General features: G+C 43.3%; 1 protein-coding gene across 1 annotated transcript in view; it reads right to left on the minus strand.

Annotated features, from left to right (window-relative positions):
- The window catches only part of DMD (dystrophin), a 1,354,185-nt gene that overhangs the window by 991,491 nt on the left and 336,710 nt on the right, over nt 1–25,984 (minus strand). The window contains exons 3-6 of the mRNA XM_056862020.1: nt 12,536–12,628; nt 11,501–11,578; nt 5,618–5,710; nt 3,799–3,971 (exon numbers count right to left, since the gene is read on the minus strand). Of these exons, the coding sequence (XP_056717998.1) occupies nt 3,799–3,971; nt 5,618–5,710; nt 11,501–11,578; nt 12,536–12,628 (437 nt within the window). The remainder of the gene's footprint in view (nt 1–3,798; nt 3,972–5,617; nt 5,711–11,500; nt 11,579–12,535; nt 12,629–25,984) is intronic.

Here is a 25,984-nt window from a genome sequence, read left to right on the forward strand (position 1 = left end):
TCTGGAGTGGTATCACTGAGGGGGGCATGGATTTTGGGGTCTCTGGAGTCAATGGCTGGAAGGGAGGTAATGCAGCAGACAAACTCCATGTCTTTGGAGAGGGGTGGGGTAGGGAGGGTACTGGGAGGGTAGGTGGACAGCTGACTCAGGTCCTGGTCGTTATAGTAGGGGGCTCGGAGCCCAAGAGGAAGTGGCTAAAATCTGCCACAGGGGAGGGATGCTTTTTTCCCAGGGCATGGAGGGGCTGGCAGCATCTGTGGCAGCAGCTGCCAGGCACCTGGAAGGGCTGCTGGATGTCACAAGAGACTTGGGAGACAGTCAGATGTACATTGAGAGGGGATGTACTAAAAACGAATGACAAGCTTGCCTATTGAGAACAATAAGAGATGCTGGAATGCCTACTAGAGATACTTGGAACCAGGAATGCCAATTGATTTGCATGGGTTTCATTAAAATACATTATTACACACACAAAAATTACAATGAGTGCAGAATGGATTTAGAACGACGGTCTCTGGGCACAGAGAGATTGCTCTAGGACCTGAATGACAGGGCCCAGAATGGAACGATGATTATTCCAGTTCCAGAACACTTCTGTTCCATTGAGGAGGCTAGTGGGGTATCTGCTGGTGGTTCTGTGTGCCCCCACATCTGAGCCCACCCCAGTGGCCCTGTCTCCTGTTCCATTGTTGGTAGGGGTGGCCAGAGGGGTGGTCCAGGGATGCCTCAGCAGCATGGCTGGGCTGCTGGGAGGCAGCATGGCTGTTGGTGAGCAGAGGATACACCTACGACTGCACAAACTCTCCTCAACATCTCCCTGTAGCCCTTCCAAGGTGAGGGCACCCTTTGGACTGTGAGCTGAGAGCCTGATTGAGGTCTCCACAGGAGCGGGATTTCTGGGGTCCTTGCCTACTCTGTCAGATGCCCAGGGACTTGTAACAGGACTCAGTCCCTTTAAGGGGGTAGGGGTGTGTGCTGCAGCAGACAGAGCCAGCATCCCTGCCCATGCCCCTTCCCACCCTTCACCTGTGACGAGCATTGGGCCAGGCTCCCTGTGCCTGCAAACCCCTGCTTGGATCACCCTGACCTCTCTGTCACAGTCCAGCCTTTGCAACACAACACCTGGCTGGGATGCTGTGGAGCGGTTTATGGGGATGCTGACACAGTTGCGGCCAGAAAAACCCAGTTATGACCCCCTTTTTCCTGCCAGCTGCTGCCCAACTAAACCCTTTAGGGAGTGGACTGGAACTGTCCCAGTTTCACCGATGGCTGTCTGCTGCAGTGCAGGTGGCCCTCAGGATGGCACTTTCCATCCAAGATTGCACTTTCCATCTTGTTTTGGAAGAAACTCATAATTTGAAATGTACATAAGAACCCCAACTACACTGAGCTTTTAAACATCAATAGTATGAAACGCAGCACCAGTACAAATTTATGGCCAAATTACATGTCTAGCAGATGGCCCAGAAATATAACTTACCGTGCCAGTAAAAACAACAACAAAAATGAAGTTAGGATGGGATGTAGCTATTGGCATATCCTGACAAATCTTGTAACGCAACACACCTACACTTGCATGTGAGTACACACACCATTTGCAGGATCATTGACTCTTATAGCTTTGCCAATTACTAGTCAAAATGTCCAGGAGCACTTAGCGAAAAGATGAAGAAGAGAAGGGAGGCAAGCAATGCTGACTTCTACAATTGTTCTCACAATAAATTTAACTTTGGCTCCATTTTTGGCAAGCGGGAATGTTTCTAAAAGAATATGTTAAATTGCATGGAAAACTTCATAATATGCATGCATTTTCTAAAAAGCTTGGCAATCTTCACAATACTTCTTTAGAAGTCATTATTTTGACTTCTAAGTATCTGCTTTAAAAGTAAGAACTGGGAGGATTCTGCTGGCCATGGAAATAGTAGCAACTTTGCAGCAGTGTTGTCAAATCAGTGTTACATTGTGTAGCTTTTGCCACATAATATTGGGTGCTTTTTTTCAGGCTAGGCTTATGGTCACTGTTGCCAGCTTCTAATTCCTAAATAATAAAGTAAGACTTGCTATGTTGACGCTATGGAAGTATGTAATTAAAACATCACACTGTTATTAACCATCTTGCCAGGAACCATCTTATGCTTATTGCTATTATGTTCAAACACAGGGGTGGCTGTAAAATGGTCAGGAACATCCCTGAAGCAGCTTGAATGTTGCAAGGTCATGCAGAACACAAGAGAAAGCAACTGCTTTGCAAGTATGTTTATACGCTACCCAGTAGGGCTGCCAAGTCCCCAATGGGGGCAGGGGATCTTCCACCCACAAGTCCTATAACCCACCATGGCTCTGAATGGCATGGGGAGAAATTCCTTAAAAAAAAAAAACCTGGAAACTGGCAGGAGGTTTGTGGGGGGGCATGGGGGGGGGGCTTGCAGCAGGGCATGGCGTTACATCATGTCCAGTAAAAAAAAAAAAGTGACAAAAGGTAGCTCTGGGAATTGCTGGAAAATCTATGATAATTGCATTTATTTATTTGTAGTAATAATATCAGATTAAACACGTGACTGTGGTAGTCATGAGATTCCATACAAATTTCAAGTTCTTTACTGGATGTGATGTAGTGCCGTGCCCTGCTGCAGGCCCCCCATGGCCTCACCCACAAACCTCCTGCCAGTTCCCAGGCAACCCTACTACCCAGTAAAAGGGGTGGAGAGAAACCATGAGCCTCTAATTCCATGTCTTGGGAACCTGTGACCTTAGAGTAAGCCACTACTGGCTTCTTCTAAGAATAAGAAAAGCTACCGAATTATTTTGGTCTCAAAGTCATTCATTCATTCATAACCTCATTTATTGGCATGATAGCTAAAACATCAAATACAAAAATGAGACATCCCAATGCAAAAAGCAGAGCACTTTGCCTCAAAGTAATGTTTGCTAGTACACAACTAAATATTTTGTTGCATATGGGAATGGGGCCTGAATTGGCTGAAACTGCCCAAGAATGAGGTGAAACGTGAACCTGTCACAGAGAAAGTCCACCCATTTTTATTTTTCTTAAGAGAAAGAAAATATACCAGAGCAGTATTAAGTTATGAATGGTGCAAAGCAAGAAGAGATGCATTTGTCTGACAACACTGTCAAGTTTGTCCACAAACGGCAAGTTCAAGACTGATAAAAAGGGGGAAAATAATGCAGTGCATAATTATCTTGTGAAACACATTATCACAAGTTGTGGCAATCATCATAGCTTAGGATACCTTTTGTAATGGTCCATTTTGCTTGAAAGTCAGGATTAGGGCACTCACTCAGTTTCCTGCTTTTTGGTTTGTACAACAGAGGCAGGGGGTGCTCAAAACAACATCCATTTATTAACAAAATTATAAAGCAATGAGAGCAAAAGTTTTCTGAACAAGGGAGATCACGGAGTCTGCCTTCTAACTAATAAATGGAACTCAAATTCAAATTCAAATACCTTTACTGGCATATACCACACCTTAACAAAAACAAAAAGCCCACTTTACGGTGCATACCTTTACCAGCGTCTATTAGGTTTGATAGCTAAAGGGCACTTCCATTGGGCTGATAAAAAGATGATGGTTAGAACAATCTCCCCTTATTCTTCTTGTGAATTTCTGTCAGTCTGGTCAGCTCTTGAAAAACAATGCTGCACTACATGGGCCTAGGCAGGACCTAGGCAATTTATATTTTTTTCATGGTATACTACTTTCTATGATGCAATATGAAACAGCCTTATTATTAAACATGCACAGAGCATTTGCTGTAGTATCAGCAAGATAGTCCTACCTGTGACTGTGGATGAGGGCATTGAAAGCAAGGCCATCAGACCAGCTACTGGTGAAATTAACAACATTGACCTGTGGATAGTTCTGAGTTGATTGACGAACCCAGCTTAGCAAGATCTTTTCACTGTTTGTCTGTTGCAACCCAGCCATGATGTTTTTCATTACATTTTTGACCTGTGTTAAGAAATAGAATTTCATCAGCAGCCAAGTATATTTGCCCAATTTTCCTCCAACAAGTCAAACCAAACCTACAGCAAGTACCAGGATATTTAAGCATGGTGACGTGTGGTGTTAAAAAATATACATGAAATGATCCAAAAGATGCATTAATATAAAGTTGAAATATAAAACAGAATGGGTAACTGCTTTGCCTTTTATAATTTCTTTTTATTTAAATATGCAAGAGGATAATCACAACGTGCAGTGGTAGATCAAATGAAATTCACTGCTGTTTCTCATTTTAAATAGTACTTTATATTACATTTTCAAATATGTCTCAACAACAAACTGAAAACAGGTAATGCTTCACTGTTCTTGGTATTGGTCCTTAGCAAAACATAGTTCTTTCAAGGGATATTGTACTTTGAAGAAGATCATTAAAGTGGAACCCTCATTTCAATGACTCAATTTGGCAAAGAAATTATTACTTAATGCCTATAAGGGCAATAATGTTCCCATTGTTTCCCATAACTAAAGGTGAGTAAGAAGCATTTTCTTCTTCTTTTTTCTCCTGCTGTTACTGGATGTACAGGCCCCCCCCCCCCCCCATCAGTATTTTTCAGATCTGGATATATTAGAGCCAAAAAATATTGGTATTCCTTGGTTCCAAATACTGGTATGGTATTAGGATCCAGGGTTCCCCATTGGGAGGGGGTCTGATATTTTTCAGCTCCATTATTCCCTATGGGAAATGTTTCCATGGAGCTGAGGGGTGTTTTTAAAGGTACTGGGACCAAAATTGCAGGAGAGCTGTTGGTGCCTGTCCTTTGAATAAGCACAAAATTTCAAGTCAATTGGACCAAGGGGTCCAATTCTATGAGCCCTTGAACAAAGTACTCCCAGCCATCCTCTGTTGTTTCCTATGGAGAGGGGGGGAATGTACAACCCAAGAATCTCCCCATTGGCAGGCTATTGCAAGCTACTGCTAAGCCTAACCATGTAAAACCAGAGAAGTTGAACCTATGTAAAACCCAAGTATTTGAAACTATGTAAAACACAATATAAAATGCAAGAATTCACCACCACCCCGCAAACCCAACACAAACCAACTCCAGCAAAGAATGAACTTTTAAAAAACAATAAAAACACTTGAAACTGACAGAAATTTACCTTAAGCAGCCTAGCAAGTCGATACAAAGCCCCAAGAGACAAAGAAACGGGGTGGGGGAGAGAAAAAATGGGGAAAATACAGTCCTGAGAGCCTGCAAGTGCCAGCTCCCAATATTGCCAATTGATCCTGAACATTTCCTGGATTTTTCTGGACCCATTTTCCAGTATCCTGAAAAATCCCATATATATTTGGGGCACCTGATTATATCTGAAAAATATCAATAAGGAATTTTTGGATATATATCTGATTATATCCAAGTATACATCCCTTGTTACTTATTCAGATATTAACCTGATACCAAAATTTTTGTCTGCTTAAATTTTGCCACAAAAACACAAGGTAGTGGTCAATGTTTTATTAGGAATACACACTATAATGCTCTTTAAATTATATTCAGTGCAATCCTAAACTTACACCCTTCTCAACCCACTGATTTCAGTGGATTTAGAACAGGGTAACTCTATGTAGGATTGCACTATTAGACTCTTACCTGCCAGTGGAGAATTATATTCCAGATCAATCCAAGGGTTAGTTTATGGTTTCCATCCACAATATCTGTGCTTCCAATATTTACCAGATCTACCTATCAGAACAAAGTAAAACAAAGTTAGATGAAATATACAAAAATAACATACTTCTGCAAAATAAATTGAGTAACAACACAAGTATTAGAATTAAAATTTCAGGGGCAAGGACCAAAGGAAAAAAATTGACAATTAAATATAAGTATACCTGTTAAAACTAATAAATGTTATCAATATATCATATCAAGGCTGCATATTAAAAAAAAATACAACCAGGGAACCTCAAATAACTCATAGGTGTCATCTCAATTTCCACTCCCCCACTATTCCCTCTTTTCCTTCCTTGAAAGTACCTTTCCCTGCTTCCTTCTCTCCTTCCCATCTACCAGCAAATTTACCTTTATCTGCTCCCTTGTCTTCAGCGTTCACTTCTTCCTTCCCTGGCAACCTCTATCTGGAAAACTGTGGCCATGTTGTGCGGTGCTGGCTCTTGGGTTGGGTTGAGTTGCGTGGTGAGGAACCCACAAGGACTTGCACAGGGGCAACTACTTCCCCCTGCATCTCCTTCCCCACACTATTTTCTCTTTCCTTCCTCCCAGCATATCCTCACTTTCCTCTGTTTCCTTCTTTCCTTGCCACCCACCAATGAAGCTACCTTTTATCTGTTCCCCATCTTCAGCTATATTATTTATTTACTTCCTTTATACCCCACATTTCTCCAAAATGGGAACCCAAAGCAGCTTACATCATCTTCTCCATTTTATCCTCACAACTATCCTGTGAGGTAGGTAAGGCTGAGAATGTGTAACTGGCCCAAGGTCACCAATGAGCTTCCAACACATAGTGGGGATACAAACCTGGATCTCCTGGACCCTAGTTTAAAACTATAACCACTACTTCACACTGGCCTTTTGTGGTGTGATGGCTGTTGAGCAGTAACAAGCAGCCAGTCCTGGGTGAATCATTCAAGTTGGGTAGTAGAAAGTTGCCTGGGGATAGCTGCCAGGCCAATGAGTCCTCCCTCGAAGGCCAAACAGCCCTGGAAAGGGCCATACTCTTTTAGTGACAGAAACTGAGGGTTTAAGACTGGCAATACGGTTGTGGTTGCCAAGCAACAGCCACAAAAAGCACTGAAAGGACATTCCTTTCTTACAGCTACAGGCATGCCTTCTATTATTTCATGGGATTATCCCCCCAATATATTCTTTCTTAAATTTTCAGATTTTTCTAGAAACCTGGAGCTTTTTTCAGGTTTGTGGAAATATTTGTCTTGTTCATTACTCCAATCTCTGGACTTGTCCATGTTGAAAAAGTAGATATATTGGCACTGTGTGACTTTTAGTGGCAACTAAACATCTTGACTTCCCTTGATAAACACAACAATTCATTATCTGACAAAAAGCATATTGTACAAGTCATTTTAGAACGTTACCATATCATATTACAAAATTAAATAATTAAATATTTCTTTCTTGTTAAAAAATGCTTTAGTAGAACAGAGAAATATTACACAGTAAGGTTCCTGAAGCAACAACTGTATCACCAATGCTTGAATACATTTATTACATTTCCTTTAAAAAAAAAAATCTAATAACTACACACTGTAGCATGTGTACAGGGATAGGAACAAGAAACAGAAATAATATCTCTGTGAAACCAACCTCTTCACCAAATAGTCAGTGATTTATTGCATCTCTTTCCTTGTCAGGACTAGTATCAGCATATCGTGAGACAGGGTAGATGCCAGGGCCTGAGACTTCTGGTGGAGCTCACTGCTAATGACCCTCACGCACACATCTCCTTTTCGAACTATATGCATAACCTTCCCCATTTGTTTGCTTGAAGTTCGTCACCACCCATGTTCCAGTTGCCCAGTGCTATGTAGATGTGTACTACTACTAGCCATTGCTAGTTGATGGCCAAGATGCCCTCCCTCTCATGAACTGCCTAAGGTCTTAGAATCAGCATTGCTGACAGATGGCCATCTAGCCTCTGCTTAAAAACCTCCAGGGAAGGAGAGCTTACTACCTCCCGAGGAAATCTGTTCCACTGAGGAACCGCTCTAACTGTTAGAAAATTCTTCCTAATGTCTAGGTGGAAACTCTTTTGATTTAATTTCAACCCGTTGGTTCTGGTCCGACATTCTAGAGCAACAGAAAACAACTCGGCACCATCCTCCATATGACAGCCCTTCAAGTACTTGAACATGGTTATCATATCCCCTCTCAGTCTTCTCCTCTTCAGGCTAAACATACCCAGCTCCTTCAACCTTTCTTCATCGGTCTCCAGACCCCTCACCATCTTTGTTGCCCTCCTCCGGACATATTCCAGCTTGTCTACATCCTTCTTAAATTGCAGTGCCCAAAACTGAACACAATACTCTAGGTGAGGTCTAACCAGAGCAGAGTAAAGCAATACCATCACTTCGCGTGATCTGGGCACTATACCTCTGTTGATGCAGCCCAAGATCGCATTTGCCTTTTTAGCTACCGCATCACATACTGACTCATGTTCAGTGTTTGGTCTACTAAGACCCCAAGATCCTTTTCGCACAGACTACTGCTAAGACAAGTCTCCCCCATCCTATAATTATGAATTTGATTTTTCCTACCTAAATGCAGAACTTTACATTTATCTTTGTTGAAGTGCATTGTATTGGTTTTAGCCCAATTCTCCAGCTTGTCAAGATCATCCTGTATCCTGGCTCTGTCTTCTCCCATATTTGCTACCCCTCCCAATTTAGTATCATCTGCAAATTTAATAAGCATCCCCTCTATTTCTTCATCCCAATCATTTATAAAGATATTAAACAACACAGGGCCCAGGACAGATCCCTGAGGCACTCCACTAGTCACTCCTCTCCAAGTGGATGAGGAACCATTAACTAGCACTCTTTGGGTACTATCTGTCAACCAGTTGCAGATCCACCTAACAATAATAGGATCCAAACAACATTTTCTCAATTTGTCAACAAGAATATTATGGGGAACCTTATCAAATGAATATGAATACAAATACCTTTAATAGCATAATATAATTTTTATGAACCTTATCAAAAGCCTTACTGAAATCTACATAAACTATGTCTACAGCATTCCCCTGATCCAGCAAGATAGTAACTTTCTCAAAAAAGGAGATAAGATTAATCTGATATGACTTGTTCTTGAGAAACCCGTGCTGGTTCTTAGTAATCAGATCCATCCTTTCTAAATGCTCAAGGACAGACTGTTTGATGATTTGTTCAAAAACCTTTCCCGGTATAGAAGTCAAGCTGATGGGTCAGTAGTTACCCGGATCCTCCTTTTCCCCCTTCTTGAATATGGGGATAACATTTACCCATCTCCAGTCTTCTGGCACCTCACCTGTTCTCAGTGGCCACTAGCCAAGGTGAGTAAAGGGAATTACCATATTCAGAGGCAGTAAACTTCTGGTTCACAGTGCCCAGAGGAAACATCAGGTGAAGGCCTAAGCTTATATGCCCTTTTGCTGGACCTCCAGAGGAACTGGTGGTCATTGCATGAGACAGGACTTTTTATGTCCTTATGCTATAGATTTGAGATATAAAAAACTCCAACTGTAGTGATGAGTTGTAAATGCTTAGTGGTTACATAGTCAACTTTCAAACCATTCCATATACTTTATCTTGTTGCAGCAAACCTGTATGGTAGCCAAATATTATTGTCCAAGTATTGCTGCTTGGGGCCTGAAAGAGAATGGTCACCTAATTTATTCATGGCAGAAACAAGATTTGAGCCAGAAACCTCTTATCATACAATTTGTTCTCTTAGTCATGACTAGGGTTGTATATATCGATAAACCTGAACCGATAATAAACCCAAAATTAACCGTTTCAGTAATTTTCAGGATTCAGGTTTACTGGATTGCAAAACCTGGGGCTAAAGCTGAAGCTGAATAGGTGATTCCCCAAAAAGCAGAATATATATTCAGCTTTTTGGGTTCGGGTATTCTCCTTTGCTCAGAGGCATGGCTCTGTGCTTTCTCCCTTTTTTCTTTCTTTCTTTCTTCCTTTTTTTTGACTGGTTTTGTTAGGGGTCGTGTAATTGGAGCCAACTTGGTCTGACCAACTGACAGCAGTGAACTGACCTGATCTGCACTTTAAAAGATGGGGCTCCCCCAGTCCAGGGAATGTTCGTTTCCATCAGCTGCTCATGGTCCTTTTGAAGAAGACTCCTTCACCCACGTAGATGATCAGTCTCCGTAACATGAGCTGCCTTGGTCATGACTTCGGCTGGCTCCAATATCATTTCCCCACACCCTGACCATCTCTTGGAATCAGATTTTTCATGACCATAATAAAGGACTGCTCACAGGATGTTATTTGCCACCAAAAGAAATGTTTTCCATGGCTTATTTCTCTTGCATTTAAGCCTTTTCCCTCCGTTTGGAAGCTCATTTGCATGGACATCATGCTATGTGCCCCAGGTATGAAGGGAGCACCCAGCCATTGAGGCGCCAGTCTGCCAATCGGCTCTTTCCGCCAGTCCTCGGCAACACTGAACTTTTGAACCTGATAACCAATGGATAGCTCGGCTCGCAAATGCCTGGAGGATGGGGCGACCCCTTTGCTGGCCCATAAAATTGGGCACCCTGACACAAAGTTCACCAAACTTTGTTGACTATCTAAGGAGAGACCCTTGCAGCTATGCTGCAAATCTGGGTTACTAATATTTGGATTTGTATGTTGTTGTTGTTTTCAGCGACACAATATTCTACTAGCCATAGCAGGCAGGGATATGTGCCTGGGAAAAGTTCACTATTTTTTAATTATTATTCAGTACTTGGGTCACCCCCATACCATTTTGGAATTCTAATTCAAAGTTTTTTTCTTTCAAAATTGCAATATTTTTCAGGTCCATTAATGTCCCTCCTCCAAACCCACCAGCAATGCTTTTCCTAAAGCAGTCTTGAACTAACTTGCCAGCACCTCAGCTGTCTGCTGATTTTCCCTTACTACATTTCTCGTAATTTGTTATCCTGACCCCGAGCATTGGTCTGCTCATCTAAGATTTTAAATATGAATTACTTCTATTCTATGTCACACATGAATATTCTTGTTAATAACTCTTTCTTCACATTTAAAAACACTCAAATATGATACATATTAAAAAAAACCCTGAATAAAACAATGTGTCCATTTGAATATCCAATCCATTGAGCTGCTGTAAATACTTTACTGGGTTTTACAATAGCCTCAAGTTAAATCTAAGGGCACTTTCACACAGCCCAAATAATGTACTTTCAATCCACTTTCAGGGACGCCTTAATGATCGTTTGCAAGTGAATTTTGCCACTTCACACAGTAAAATCCACCTTCAAAGTGCATTGAATTGAAAGTGCATTATTTGGGCTATGTGAAAGTGCCCTAAGAGAAAGTAATGATGTGTTTGAACTTAATCCCAGCGCAAAAGATATTTTATAATTAAATAGCTACTGAATGGTATAGTAGAATTATTGGTCAAGCAGGAGATCTTATTGGGCAAATAAGATGGAATATTCATTCACATTATGTATAGAATAGCAGCAAGATAGTTAAAGAAATTCTGTGGGATTTTAACACAAAGCATGTCATGGGTCTTATATTCTCACCAATATTTACTTCAGTAAAATATGTAGTTCAAGAGAAAATTAATATATTACAGCTTATATAAGCAAAAAAATGTTTACATATGGGAACCAAGGTATCGCTGGTTTAATAATAATCTGAGGCATATGTGGAAGTTGCACTTCAGTTCTCCAAGGATCATACTGATTTTTAGCTATTGTCTTATCCCAGAAACAAGCTTTAAGCCATCTGCCTGCATTTTGCAACAATGCTAAGTTTTACTTACATTGTTTTTCTGCAGAACTTGTAGTGCTTTGTTGACATTATTCAAGGCATGAACTCTTGTAGAACCCTTTTCCTTTGCCTGTGAAAATATTTGGCAATTATCAATGATAAAAAACAAGAAAACTATGGACCTCTATTTACACAAGTTAAATATAGCTACAGAACTATCTTTGTAAATATACCAGAGTCTAAAAATCAACTTTACTGAAGAAATATTTATATCTATGGCATTTTTCAGTGACAATATTGAAATAAAGACAGCCGTGACACAAGTTCAGGTTGTATCTCATATGTAAGTTTGTTTATGGTATGAATATTTAACATCTATACACTGTTATAGAGTAGTCTAAAAGCACATTTCCACTAACCCTTACAATAAAGAAGATCATCGTTATAGAAAGCAGATGAAGATAAGAAGCCAGTGACACACAATGTTTCATATTTGAGGTAAGATCTGCATGAGGGGCATCCCACTCCACACTTTTATTGGCCATATAGTGTCAGCTAATGAACTCTTAATTTCGGTAGAAGTCCCTTCTTAACCTTTTTTTCTCTTTCCCATATTTGGCATATGCAAAAAATATGAAACCATGGTACAAAAAAGCATTAACTTTTAATGCAAATTTCCCTTTCAACATCTTCCCCAGACCAAAAATTCAAATTTCCTGGCTCTTAATTATGCTGCACCAACTCACAATATGTTGTAGCCAGACCTCTAGAAGGAAAAGTTTATTTATACCACATATAAACAGATTAGCAAGATGTCACAGGCTGTTGCGTTGTTAGAATAGATTGGATTAGATGACCTTCATGACATGTCCAGGTCCATAAATCTATGGAAATTTTAGTAATCAGTTCAAATTCAAGGTGTTGTGCAAAGAGAAAATCTTAAGGCAAAAAGGGATGTTAGAACCAAAGGTTCATGAATACTAATTATGTAATCTCATTGCTGAATTCCCAAGGTCGAATATAGTTAGAAGCACTGCAAGTATGCATGACATCTGGGATATTTTCTGGAAAAAATAAATATACATACAAGTTTTTGGCCAGTAAAACCTTCCAGGAGCTCCAGAAGCCTTCGTCCATCACGGAAATCATTGAAGAGGTCTTCTATAGGATGTGTACCGAACTAGAATTAAACAATTGTATTCTATTAGCAATATAAGCAAAAGGTTAATGATAATAAAGCACAATCATTATTAAATAGATCTAGAAACAGTTGTTTAGAAATTCACAGAAATATGGTATACAACTGGAGAACCCACAAAGACTTGCAGTGTGCATCTCATTTCCCCCTATATCCCCACTATGTTTTCTTTCCCTTCCCTGGCAGGCCCATTCTCCCACTCCTTTTTCTCCTTCCCACCCACCAACCTACATTTATCTGCCACCCCATCTTTAGCTTTCCCTCCTTCCCTACCCCTGAAAGCCTATTCCTGGGAAAACGCTGTTTGAGTTGCGCAGTGGCCACTCGCACAGGGACAGGGTGAGCTGCATGGTAGCCTCCAGCACTGGCCCAATTCCAGTGCATGCATTTACATTTACTTATTTATACCCCACTTTTCTCCCCAGTTGGAACTCAAAGCAGCTGAGAACATCATTCTTCTCTTCTCCATTCTCTCACAACAACTATGTAAGGTAGGCCAAGCTGACAGTTTATGATGGGCCTAAGGTTACACAAGGAGCCCCGTGGTGCAGAGTGGTAAAGTTGCAGTACTGCAGTCCAAGCTCTGCTCATGACCTGAGTTTGACCCCAATGGAAGTTGGTTTCAGGTAGCCGGCTCAAGGTTGACTCAACCTTCCATCCTTCCGAGGTCGGCAAAATGAGTACCCAGCTTGCTGGGGGTAAAGGGAAGATGACTGGGGAAGGCACTGGCAAACCATCCCGTTAAACAAAGTCTGCCTAGTAAACGTCGGGATGTGACGTCACCCCATGGGTCAGGAATGACCCGGTGCTTGCACAGGGGACCTTTATCTTTACCGTTTTTTAAGGTTACACAGAGAGCTTCCATGGTAGAAAAGGGGATTTGAACCTGGGTCTTCCAAGATCCTATTCCATCCACTATGCAACTGTCAGACATGGTCTGTGAAAGGAATGTGTGGTTTCTCCAGGTGCTGGCCTTGGCCAGCTCTGTGTCTTGTAAACAGTGTGTTTAGACTACTCTCTGTGGGAAGACGCCGAGCACCCTGACAGCTCCTGAGAGGGGGGTTGCCATGGTATCCAGATCTACCCTGATTTGCCCTTTGCTCTTCCATATATGCCCTGTACAGTTCACATAGTTTTCACTAGTGTCCATTTGACTCTTAGCTTCTGTTAACCTGTGGATTTTCCAATAAATCAACTCTCTTCGGACTGCTTGTCTGCTGATGTCTGTTTATGGGACTATCACGGGACTAGAGCTTACATTTGGACACTAGTTCAGTCCTATATCCCTTTTCCCGGGCTGGAGCCCTGGAGGGATCACCAAGAGCTCTGGTAGGAGCTTTGGACGAGCTTCCCTAGGAATCTAACTGTCTGTGTGCTATCCTTGAGGAGGCGCAGCGGACTCAAGCCGAGTCCAATTGACTAACTGGGTTGGTCGTGGAGCAGTGGTATCGACTGGTGGCAGCGACCCCCTGGGAGATGTGGGACGCTGATCTCCATGCCCAAAACGAACTTTGGTGGCTGGAGACTCTGCTGGAGGAGACGCGACTGGCACAAAAGGATTCTGCCCTTCTTCAGCGACTGGGGACTGACTTCAGAGTGTTCCCGCTTCCCGCTTCCTCATTGCGGCTGGAGGAGGCCCCTCGGATCAAGACCAATTCACCTCAGAGGCTCAGGATGCAGCTGCTCGGACACTCCTGTGCCTCGTGGATCTACCGCCAGTAATGGCGACAGAGGAAGAAGTCCACAAATTACTCGAGCCAGAGTACGGCCCTTCCTCCACGGAACTCGCCCAGCGGGTTAGACCAACTACCCAGAACTGAAATTGCTGCTGCAACAAGCGGCCGAGCCAACTGTAGCAGCCGCCATGGCGGCCTGGGCCGCCAGACTGGAGGCGGCTCAGGCACAGGCCGCCCAGCAATAGGCAACGGAGCAACTTTTGGTGGAAACGGCGGCCAGAGTGCAAGCTGCCCAGCAACAGGCGGTGGAGCAACTACTGGCGGAGGCAGCAGCCAAGACTCAGGCCAAGGAACAGGCGGCCGGAGCACGGCCGAAGGGCTGTGGGGCAGACTGGACCTCACTCCCGTCATTTCCTTCATTCTCTCCGGACACCTACTCATCACTGATGGTGGCCCATCAGCAACGGCTCGCTGGAGCGACCTCCCACTACACCTTTGTACCCGAGGGACGAGGGTACATGGAGGAGGATTATACGGAGGAGGAGGAGGAGGAGGAGGAGGAGGACTGAAATACAAATCTCCGTGTCAGCCATGCCTGACGGACTGGGGGGGCTGAGGAGGAGATACACGTTTTGAAGTATCAAAACCGAGAATTATTGGAGCGTATGGCCCAAATGCAAGACGCCGCCGCCTTCGAAAGGGGGGGGGACGCCCAACGCCTGACGTCAGTCGAGCCATCCACTCCGCTCCCCTTGCCTCCCTTGCTGGCACTGACTTCTCCACCCATGCAGTCTACCAGTGCGAGTCCCGAGGTGCAAGGACCCAACCGCCCAGTCAAACCATCCACCCTGCCCCCCTCAACGGCGCCGGCCTCTTTTCCCTCCGAGACACCTGCCAGCACAGTTCCCAAGGTACCAGATGTGGAGGGGCTTACTGATTCCTTCAAGGAAACTCTCCATCGCAGTTGCCAAGCAGAACTCTCTGCCCAAACCCTCCCGGTTTCTCTGATTGAACATGGAGGTTATTGGTACAAAGAATCAAAGTTGTATGTTCCTAAGATACTGCGGGGGGAGGTTTTGGGTCTGGTTCATGGGGCTAAGACCGTGGGACACTTTGGGTTTCTCAAAATGTTACATCTGCTGAGGAGACAGTTTTGGTGGGCGGGAATGTGATCAGACGTGGATTAGTTCATCCGCAGTTGCCCAGTGTGCGCTGCTGCCAAGAGACCCCAGGGCAAACCGCCTGGACTATGTTAGAGTGCTACTTGCACTGTTATGTTAATTACCACCAAGATGATTGGGTAGGACTGTTGCCCTTCACTGAATATGCTTACAATAATGCTGTGCACCAGTCCACTGGATTTAGCCTTTTTCAAGCTGTGTATGGACAAGAGTTTGGCTCCATCGGCCATATCGATATTTCAGAAGAGGAGGGAGGTGGTGATGTGGCTGACTGGGTGCACATGATTCAGACAACCTGGCCATGGCTAATAAAAAATCTGGAACGACCCAAACGTAAATATAAGGCTCAAGCTGACAAACACCGTTCACCGGGTAAAGAGTACGGGGTGGGGGATTTGGTTTATTTGTCCACCAAGAATCTACGAGTAACCCACCCATGCGGCAAACTCAGTGCCAAGTATGTGGGTCCATTCCCCATTTCCCGGATCATCAACCTGGTGACTGTAGAACTCTTGCTCCCCAAATCTCTGAGGATAATTCATCCCTTGTTTCATGTCACTTGGGAACATGTTGAAATCACATGTTCCCTCCCCGGAGTGGCATCCTGGACCACCGCCAACAGCACCTGTAATGGTGGGGAGGGAGGAGCATTTTGAAGCTGCAAAAATCCTGGACTTGAGTATCCACCATGGATCCCTCCAATATCTAGTTTGCTGGAAGCACTTCAGTTCTGCTCAGGATTAGTGGGTGCATTCTCACGATATTTCCACCCCTTGCCTGGTCCACGAATTCCATACTGCCTATCCTCACAAGCCGGGTCCCGGGAAGTGGGGGGGGGGCTTTGGGGGGGCAGAATGTCAGACATGGTCTGTGAAAGGAATGTGTGGTTTCTCCAGGTGCTGGCCTTGGCCAGCTTTGTGTCCTGTAAACAGTGTGTTTAGACTACTCTCTGTGGGAAGACGCCGAGCATGTTTATGGGACTATCACGGGACTAGAGCTTACAGCTGTGTTGCCACTGGCCCTGCTTCCATCTTCTTATGCACCAGCCAGCCCCTGTGTCTTTCCCTCCTACCCCTGACAGCCTTTTCTAGGGAAGAATCTAGCTGAGCTCTCTGGCAGCGCTGCTGGATCAGGCTGAGTGGCACAACGGCCACCAACAGGCTGGGCTGAACTGTGTGATGGCTGCCACTGCTAGAACATGGTGTGTTGTGTGGGCAGTTTGTTTCTAGTAGTTGCTGATGGGCCTGTTCCCAGAGAGTCCTCCTCCATGTGGACAAATGACAGTGTGTGTGTGGGGGAGAGAGGGTGCAAGACCTTTCAAGGTTGTTTTGGCCTCCCAGTCCACTCCTGCTTTCCCCCTAACAGTTTTGCTTTATGAAGGCTTGAAAGGCTTGGCAATACTGTTGTGGTTGTCTAGCAACCCTCAGTACCCACTGAGAGTTGATTAGACATTCCTTTCTAAATGTTTCTGTTATTTTGGAGTTTTACTGTGCATTCCTTAGAGGAATGCCTGCACCGGTCTTTGGAGGCAATGTGGCTGCGCTGCCTCCAAAGGAGGTTCAGCCCCACCGAAACCTCCCAGCAATGTAAAAAAATCTGTGCAACCCTGCATAGGGTTGCACGGGAGATATGCCACCTAAAAAGGTGGTATTATCTCACCAAAATTAAAAAAGGGGCATTCCCGGCCTGAAAGGGCTTTGGAGGCCAACTAATTTTGGCTCTTCCCCCAGCCTGGCACTGGAACTCTCCAGGAACGCCTCCCGGGATGCCAGCGCGGGCTTTGATGGCATTTGGATGCTGGTAGAAGGCCCCGTCAGCATCCTGGGGCGGCGCTGCCATGGCAGCACCCCACGACCAGGCCTTCCTGCTGGCGTTCAGGCCACTAATGCCGGCGTAAGTTGCCCGGATGCCATCACGGGGGGGGGGGGGGGAGACGCTGTCGCAGCACCTTCCTGCACCATCGCAGCACCTTCCTTTTTTCATCCTTCGAGCTCAGGAATGCGCTGTTAATCTACAATGTATTTTTTAAGGATTTCAGATTTGTAGAGACACCCCTTCTCCAATCAGCCTGTAGGACTATTTTGCAGCTCTATTGATCATATTCTCCATGGCACAGTTTGGAAACAGATATATTGTTTTTTTTTTTTTATGTCTTTCATAGACATAGATTAACCATGAGGTAAAACATAACGCAGATATATTAATTGAGAACATATTTCAATTTTAAGTCCAGGTAAACACTTAAGGAAACAAACAACAAAACATTGGTTCTTGTAGGTTATCCGGGCTGTGTAACCGTGGTCTTGGAATTTTACACAGCCCGGATAACCTACAAGAACCAATGAACTCTGACCGTGAAAGCCTTCGACAATATTTTAAACAACAAAACATTTTTTTTCCACAATTCCACACAGTCCAGTAACACCCATTGTACACATGAAGAGAAAATATGTACTTTTCAATGAAAAAGTTGTGTTTTGATAGAATGGTTCATATTGTTGCTCACAACATAACCAGATCATAGAAGCTTTGATGTTGCAGAGCCCCTATTTTTAATATTCTGGATTATTATTAATGAAATCCAGAAATCATGTTAAAGTATTTGAAAGCTTTTCACACTCTCTGTCCTGAAATGATTATATTTTGTCAAACAAAAATTGGTATCCGTGGGCAATGACTGCATCTGAATAAATTCTGTGGAGCAGGTAGCCTGATCCATTAGACTGAACTTTTCTAGTATATGCAGAATGGGATTTGTTTTAGATTTGGTACTGCACATCATAACAGTTTGCTGGGCCTTTATCTGATAGCATTACATGTGTAGCAGCCCATATTTGACAATGTTTGTCAATATTTGGCAACATTTCTCCGCAGTCAGTATTTGGCAATCTTCTACATGTAGCAATTGATATTATACAAGATTTTACAGTTGACATGCAGCATTCGGGATTTGGCGCCTGCCTTGCAAGAATGTAGTGAATTTTATCTAGTAATTCACTGTTATTAACTTAGCCAAGAAAATAAACATTTCAAATTTGAGTACCAACATTTTACTTTGTGAGTCAGAATTTTTTTTCAATCAAAAATTTGATTTTTTAAAAGAATTCACTGGATTTTATTGATTTGAACTTTGCCTTTACATATACACATCTAGCACTCTGCATGGTCTGGGGCAAAGCTGAGGGTGTGTGGAGAATTGCAGATGAAATGAAACAGGTAATGAAATGGTTAAGTAATCACCTCCTTGCCATTTCTCAGTTGAAAATCTAAGCCTCATACAAGTCTTTCCCCATGTAACAAATGTGTCTCTTTGTGTATATAACATTTGTTTATTTAACCATTTATATGCCATCTTTTTGCTTGGTTCAGGGTGGCTTACAATAGTTAAATTGCCCGTTGAACTAACCATACGTATTTTTCTGGCTAGGCTGTAATAAAGTGTTTGTTTGTTTACAATAGTTAAAATGCCCTCAGCTAAAATCAAGGATAAGATAACAAGCCCCAAAATCTGTCCCCCTTATTCCTATCCCCTCAAAAGCCCTGGCAAATAGGCAGGCCTTGCAGTGTGTCATGAAAATCTCCCAGGCAGTGGGGCCTCCTCACCTCTTCGGGGAACACCTTCCACAGAGCCACAATGGAAAAGGCCCCAGGGACTCTGGTCGATGCCAGATGGGCCACCCTAAGTGGTGGGATAGCCAACAGATGCCTGCCTGATGACTGTAGTTAGTGCACAGGGACATATGGAAGGAGACAGTCCTAGGTCATGAAGGGCTTTAAAGGCCATAACCAGCACCTTGAATTGAACTCAGAAACAGTCTGGTAGCCAATGCAGCTGTTTCAATATGGGCAACCTATGTTCCCTGAGGCTAGCCCCCGATAACAGTTAGGCTACCACATCTGGACCAACCATAGTTTTTGGATCCTCTTCAAGGGCAGCCCCATGTAGAGCATGTTGGAGCAATCCAACAGTGAGGCTACAGAAGCATGGATCAGCGTGGCCAGCTCAGGTGCATCTATGTAACAAGGAAGTATGCAAATCAGATGCTCCTGGCCACTCTGCCAACCTGCTTTTCAGACACAAGGCAGGGTCCATGAGCACCCCCAAGCTCTTAACCTGCTTACTTCATTAGACTTTCAAATAGTCTCCCCCCCCTTTCTTTAAGGCATTTTTTAAATTAAAAGCCCATGGACAACACTACAAAATATATGGTAAGTGAACAGGTGAAAAATACAAAACACAGCCTGGAAGTGTTTCTAGCAGACCATTTTAATTACAACCATGTTACAAATAAATCTTTAAAATGGTTTTGAGAAACTTGAAAGGAAATCTTCTATTAATCATTATCTAAATATTATATAAGGTTTCTAAGCTGCTGCCACACATTCCAACCTGAAGAAGAGCCTGCTATTTGTCTGGCAGTGAAGTAATTAAGTCGCCTTTCAGAGACAGATTGAATGTCTTCAGTGGATCGACATTGCAATAAGTCTTTAGAAACAAAGGATTTGGAGAGACAGCTAAGAAATATGGCGTGTTTTCAAGGTCACTTGAAAAGAGTGCGTTAAGATGTGAGAAGCTTTGGAAGAACAAATTCGCATACTGGAATGGCATTTTGAAAAAGTAATTATAACTCCAGCTGCATTTAAAACTGCCTTAGCAAGACAGATAGAATTCTATATTTTACAATATATACTGTAAAATGAGTAGTTAGTTAAAGTTAGCATTGCAGAGATGTAAATATTAAGGATGGTGTTTTAAAATTGACATCCAGATGCTTCAGGCACAGTACACAGGCATGGGAACACCTGCGGTTTTCCTTGAGCCAACACTCAGTCTAGATGGGACCTTCTCCACTGCCCCACAATCTAGATAGGACCTTCTCCAATGCAAAGTGGGGCACCCAAAGCCTTTATTGGCATACAAAAGCAAATACATAAGACCATAATATACAAGGTACACATCAGACCTCCATCATTTTTACAGTAAAATCGATTTAAGTGGTTTACTTAATTTCACAGTCCTACACTAGCCTTATTTGGTACACAAGCGCTCACGTTCTTTGATTGCAAACTGTAGAAACCTTGCCACCAATTCGATTTGTGGGAAAGCTCAATTTTTATTGGGTCCTGAGTGGTCATAAGAAGAAACACCTTAACCATTCCCTGTCCGCAAAAACAGGTCTATAAATTGAGAACGACCCCTAGCATGAAACAAACAGTTTTATGCCATGTCAAGTAGGACATGAGGAACTGATTCTATTTCACCCTGCCCACATGGACAGGCCCTATCCGCATATGAGACCTTATTAAATCTTCCATAAAGCAGGGCAGAAGGAAGGGGATTAAATCTAGGGAGCATATAAACTCTTCTCTGTTGGGGATCGGTTAAAGACGTAAGGCAATATGCCAAGGACTGATCATATGGCCAGGGCTCCCAATGCAGAGGGGAGCATCTACTGCATGCAGATCTTCTAAGCTCCTGCAGATCTATGTCCAAAAGTCTATGTCCAAATGTCTGTCCAAAAGTATGTTCTTAATCAGCTAAAATGCTGATTTCTCTGTAAAACAGAGCAGATAATCCAACGGGATTCCAATTGTTCTAATTTTGCATTCAATATAATTTATCCAACTAGATTGTTCAAATTCTTTTAGCATACGATGAGCAAAGCAGATTTGAACATAACCAGAATTTGGTTGTCAAATGTATTTGGTTTCTTTCTAGGCAGAGCAATGCATAAGGGACACAGGATGGTAATCCAATAATTTTCTGTAGGAATTTAGCTTGCATTTTTTCAACATCCTGGTTTAAAGCATGGATCCAAATTGGAATTCCATATAAGAGCTGAGAAGCTGACTTAGCATTAAAGACCTTAAGAGCTGCAGGGACATACTGATGGCCTTTGGTATAATAAAACGGGGTGATAGCTGAAATGCTATTTAGAACCGCAGTTATCGCAAGATTCCTGTGTGTCACCCAACTAGCTCTATAGTGAAAGATGATGCCTAGGTATTTAAACCATTTCACCTGTTCAATCTCATTTCCTCTTATCCTCCAATTAAAGGGGGTCCATGATTTAGTGAAGACCATGATTTTAGTTTTTTTTTTTTTCAGAATTCACTATTAGTCTATTCTGATTGCAGTACTCTAGGAATCATGATAGTAAATGTCTCAGGCCCACACTTGTAAGGGAAAGGACCACCACGTCATTCGCATATGAGTAGTGGGACATGTATCAAGCCCAGTTTAGGGCTGTGGCAATCAGGAGCACTCAAAAAGGATTCGAGGTCATTCATAAGCAAGGTGCCAATAAACAAACTTTGTGTGTTTAAACCCACCAAGAAAATACAACAAATGCTACGATCAGCAAAAGACAAAAGAGACCCCCTCACCTCTGCAGGAGGATATCGTATACCTTGCAGCTGTGGACAAGTTTACATCGGGACCACAAAACGCAGCATACAAACAAGGATAAAAGAACAGGAAAGATACTGCAGACTTGGCCAACCTGAGAAATCAGCAGTGGCTGAACATGGACTGACACAAACAGGACACAGGGTCTTATTCCAAGACACTGAAAGACTGGACAATTCTACCAACTATTTTGTCAGATTGCACAGAGAAGCCATTGAAATTCATAAACATCAGCACAACTTTAACAGAAAAGAGGAGAGTTTAAGAATGAATAAGGCTTGGCTTCCTGTTCTGAAAACCTCCAGACTAACAAAGACAACATTCAACAATAGCCATGCAGATTAGTTTTGGATTACACACATTAACAGATCACTTCAGGATACAATGGTTCCATATTAACATACCATACCCTCATTAGCACATTATCTTGATACTTACGGGACAATGATTAGCACATTACTTTTGCAGGACAATACTCAGCTCAAACCCAACCCCTTTCTGACTATATATTACTCTTCCTACACACTTGAAACTGAGAGACACTGTCCTTCAGTGTTACTCCTCTGAAGATGCCTGCCACAGTTGCTGGCGAAACGTCAGGAAAGAAAATTCCAAGACCACGGTTACACAGCCCGGATAACCTACAAGAACCAATGAACTCTGACCGTGAAAGCCTTCGACAAAACTTTGTGTGTGTGTGTGTGTGTAAAGTGCCGTCAAGTCGCAGCCGACTTATGGTGACCCCTTTTTGGGGGGTTTCATGGCAAGAGACGAACAGAGGTGGTTTGCCAGTGCCTTCCTCTCCACAGCAACCCTGGTATTCCTTGGAGTTGTCCCATCCAAATACTAACCAGGGCTGACCCTGCTTAGCTTCTGAGATCTGATGAGAGGTGGGAGTACCTAACTTGGCAGCTTATGGAGGTGTGGAGCCTTCAAGAACAATAATCTCCTATCTATCCCCATTTTTGAAAGCCTATCCCAGAGCAAATCTCTACAGATAGAATCGAATGCTCCTTTTAAATCCAGAAAAGCCGCAAAAAGTCTAGAACCCTTACCACCACTATATTAGCCAAATGCGATAAGATGATACAGTGATCCAATGGCAATTTCCCTTTACAGAATCCAGCTTGTTCAGGACCTAAGATTTTCTGCTCTGCCATCCATGCTATGAGAGTTTATTTAGCAAGTGTCTGGCATATAGTTTTCTTACTGTGGAAAGCAGAGTTATAGGCCTATAGTTGTTGGGGAGCAAATGGTTGCCCTTTTTGTATATTGAGACAAGGATGGCATTCATCCAAGCATCTGGGGTATGGCCAGTCTTGTCAACTATTGTAAATAGGTAAGCCAAAAAGGTATCCCACCAATCAAGGAAGGTTTAAATGATTTCGGGGGTAATTGCATCCAGTCCTGCTGCCTTTCTTGGTTTTAATTGGTCAATAAGGCATTTGACCTTCTTTGTTGTAACCGGGGGCCACTCCGCCACATCATCTAGTCTTATTATGGGCCCCTCTGCCATATTCATCATAAAAAACATTCATAAAATATTCATGCCAAGACTGTGCTGTAATGACCGCATTAGAGGAGCATCTCCTCCTGGTGTCATCTGACATTAGAGCCCAACATTTTCTGGAATCTCTTGAATTCATGGCCTGGATAGACCTCTCCCACTGTTTTTCTAGGAAGGCTTTTTGTTTGCATTTATACAGTTGCTGCGCTTGAGTTTTTAGGTTGAAATATTCATCTGGAAGAGTCAAGGCCCTAGAGTCCCCATATTGCCAGTAAGTAGCTCGCAGTTGTGATTTCATTTTGCGGCATTTGCTATCAAACCAGCCAAAGTGGGGCACCATGGCGGGAAGAGTCACAACCATGTTCAGTCTGTTCTTAATAACATAAATGTGAGTGTGTCAGAAAGTGTAGACTACTAAATTCTAAATTAACTTCTAAAAATCCAGTGATCAGATGTTTGAAAGTGTTGCTCAAAGCTGCATAATAATATGTCAGAAGTGAGCTAGGATTTTGCAATAATTTATATTGCTGTTGCCATTGTCAACATTGCCAGAAGAGGAGTTCAAATGGGTAAAGGAAATGTTGTATTGATTTTCAAGGATGTTGCTAGCCATGAGTATAGCCTTTGATGACAGAAGGAGGAAGCAATACCTTTGATGGTAAGACAAGGAAACCATATGAAATGAAAGATTTCATAATAAGATAACAAGACAGAAATGAAGAAAGAAATTGATGCACAAGAAACACTTACAAAGCAGCTCAAACAAACAAAGTAAATATCTTTGAAATAAGTTCATTTCTCCTGATACAAACTCCAGTTTAAAGAGAAATAGGAGCATCAGATGCCCAATGCAATAAGGTAAATGCTACTTTAACACAACCTCCTTTTTAATTGAATAAAGGTCAGATCACAGGCACTTTGGTTGCTTTCCCTGATATGGCTGTGATTACTAATCCTTATATGATACAAGGAGAGCTGAAGAAATCCAAAAGGCTTTCAAAAGAAGGAAAAAGGCAGTTGCCGAGATGCAACAAACAAGGAGATAAGATGTCTGATAGATTAAATTAAACCTTCAGCTCCTCTGACAATTGAAGGAAAAGTGAACTCTACCTAGAGAGCTCCAAAAAATTGTTATACATTACAAGGAAAGGTCCAGCTTCCCTACCTTGCAGTAGATATGGCCTTCCTTAGCAATTGCAGGGGCCATCACAGTCCAAGATGGGTAGGGTTTAGGATTGCCAGCCCCCTTTCTTGATGGAAAGATTTAGGGGGCAGGGCTGGGGCAGCTGCATGCCCGCATGGCCGCACATTAGGGCTGTCGATTTGGTTCCTCCTGAAGTGGAAATCTCCTGAATCAAGCTTGATTCAAGGCTTCCTAGTTCGGGAAGAACCGAAGTCAAAACCCGCAGGGATTTGCGAATCCGAGCTTGCCAGCTTCGGGGGAATCTCCGATTTGAATTCGGCAAGTTCGGATTCAGGGAATGCAGCCGCGGCGGTGCCTGCATTCTTTGTTTCAATTTGTTTGAAACAAAGAAAGAAAGCTCTCCTCGGGGCCCGGGGGCATTTCTCCAGGAGAACCAACCAGGGGTGGCCAGCTGGTTCTTCTGGCCAATCAAAGAAGGGATTCTCCGACTTGCCAGCCTAAAGAACTTTAGAACTGGCCAGCCTAAAGAACTTTAACTCCTACCTGGCTCTGTGTTCCTTTCATTTTGCTGCTGCTGTGATTCTAAAGTGACCTACTCTGCTGGAATCGGATCTATCCAACTGGATTATAAATCTCTGACTGCCTGATTCCTGTGGAAGAGAAGAGAAGACATCCACAGCTTTCTCTTTATAACTTGGAGGGGGGGGGAGAAGCAGATTCTGCTGTATTGATTCGGGGCAAGCCCCAGGCTTCTTCTGCCTGCCTGGCCTGGGGTCTCCTGATTTAAAAGTTGCTGTTTGGTTTTGGGTTCTGTGTGTGTGTGTGGGGGGGGGCACTGGGCTCTGAAGAAGACTTCTGGCTTTCTAATCCCTGCTGTGGTCTGCCCTGGAGTTGGCATAGCCCCTTCAGACCCCATAACTCTGGACCCCCTGACCCAACCTTCGCCAAACATGGGGGTTCTTGCAAGGAGAGTCCCTTCAAGGCACCCTGGAGGTTTGGGAGCTCTACCTGCAAAAATGCCCCCCCCAGGAGCTCTGCCAAAAAATCCCCATAGGCTAACATAGGTGGCAACGAGCTTGTCACTGGGAAACACCTATGTTAGCCTATGGGGTTTTTTTGGGCACAGCTCCTGGGTGGGTATTTTTTGAGGTAGGGGTCCCAAACATCCAGGGTGTCTTGAAGGGACTCTCCTTGCAAGAACCCCCAAGTTTGGTGAAGATTGGGCCAGGGGGTCTGGAGTTAGGGGGTCTGAGGGGGGTGTCCCCCTTCTTCCATACTAATGAATAAGAGCCGGCTCCTATTCTTTCTAATGGAGTCTCCAAGCTACCTGGAAAATTTGGGACCTCTACCTCAAAAAATGCCCCCCCCCCCGAGCTGTGCAAACCCTCGAATGTGTTTAAATGGCTTTAAATGGCCGAATT

Source organism: Euleptes europaea, chromosome 16 (genome assembly GCF_029931775.1).
Source record: "Euleptes europaea isolate rEulEur1 chromosome 16, rEulEur1.hap1, whole genome shotgun sequence".
Taxonomy (NCBI): Eukaryota; Metazoa; Chordata; class Lepidosauria; order Squamata; family Sphaerodactylidae; genus Euleptes; species Euleptes europaea.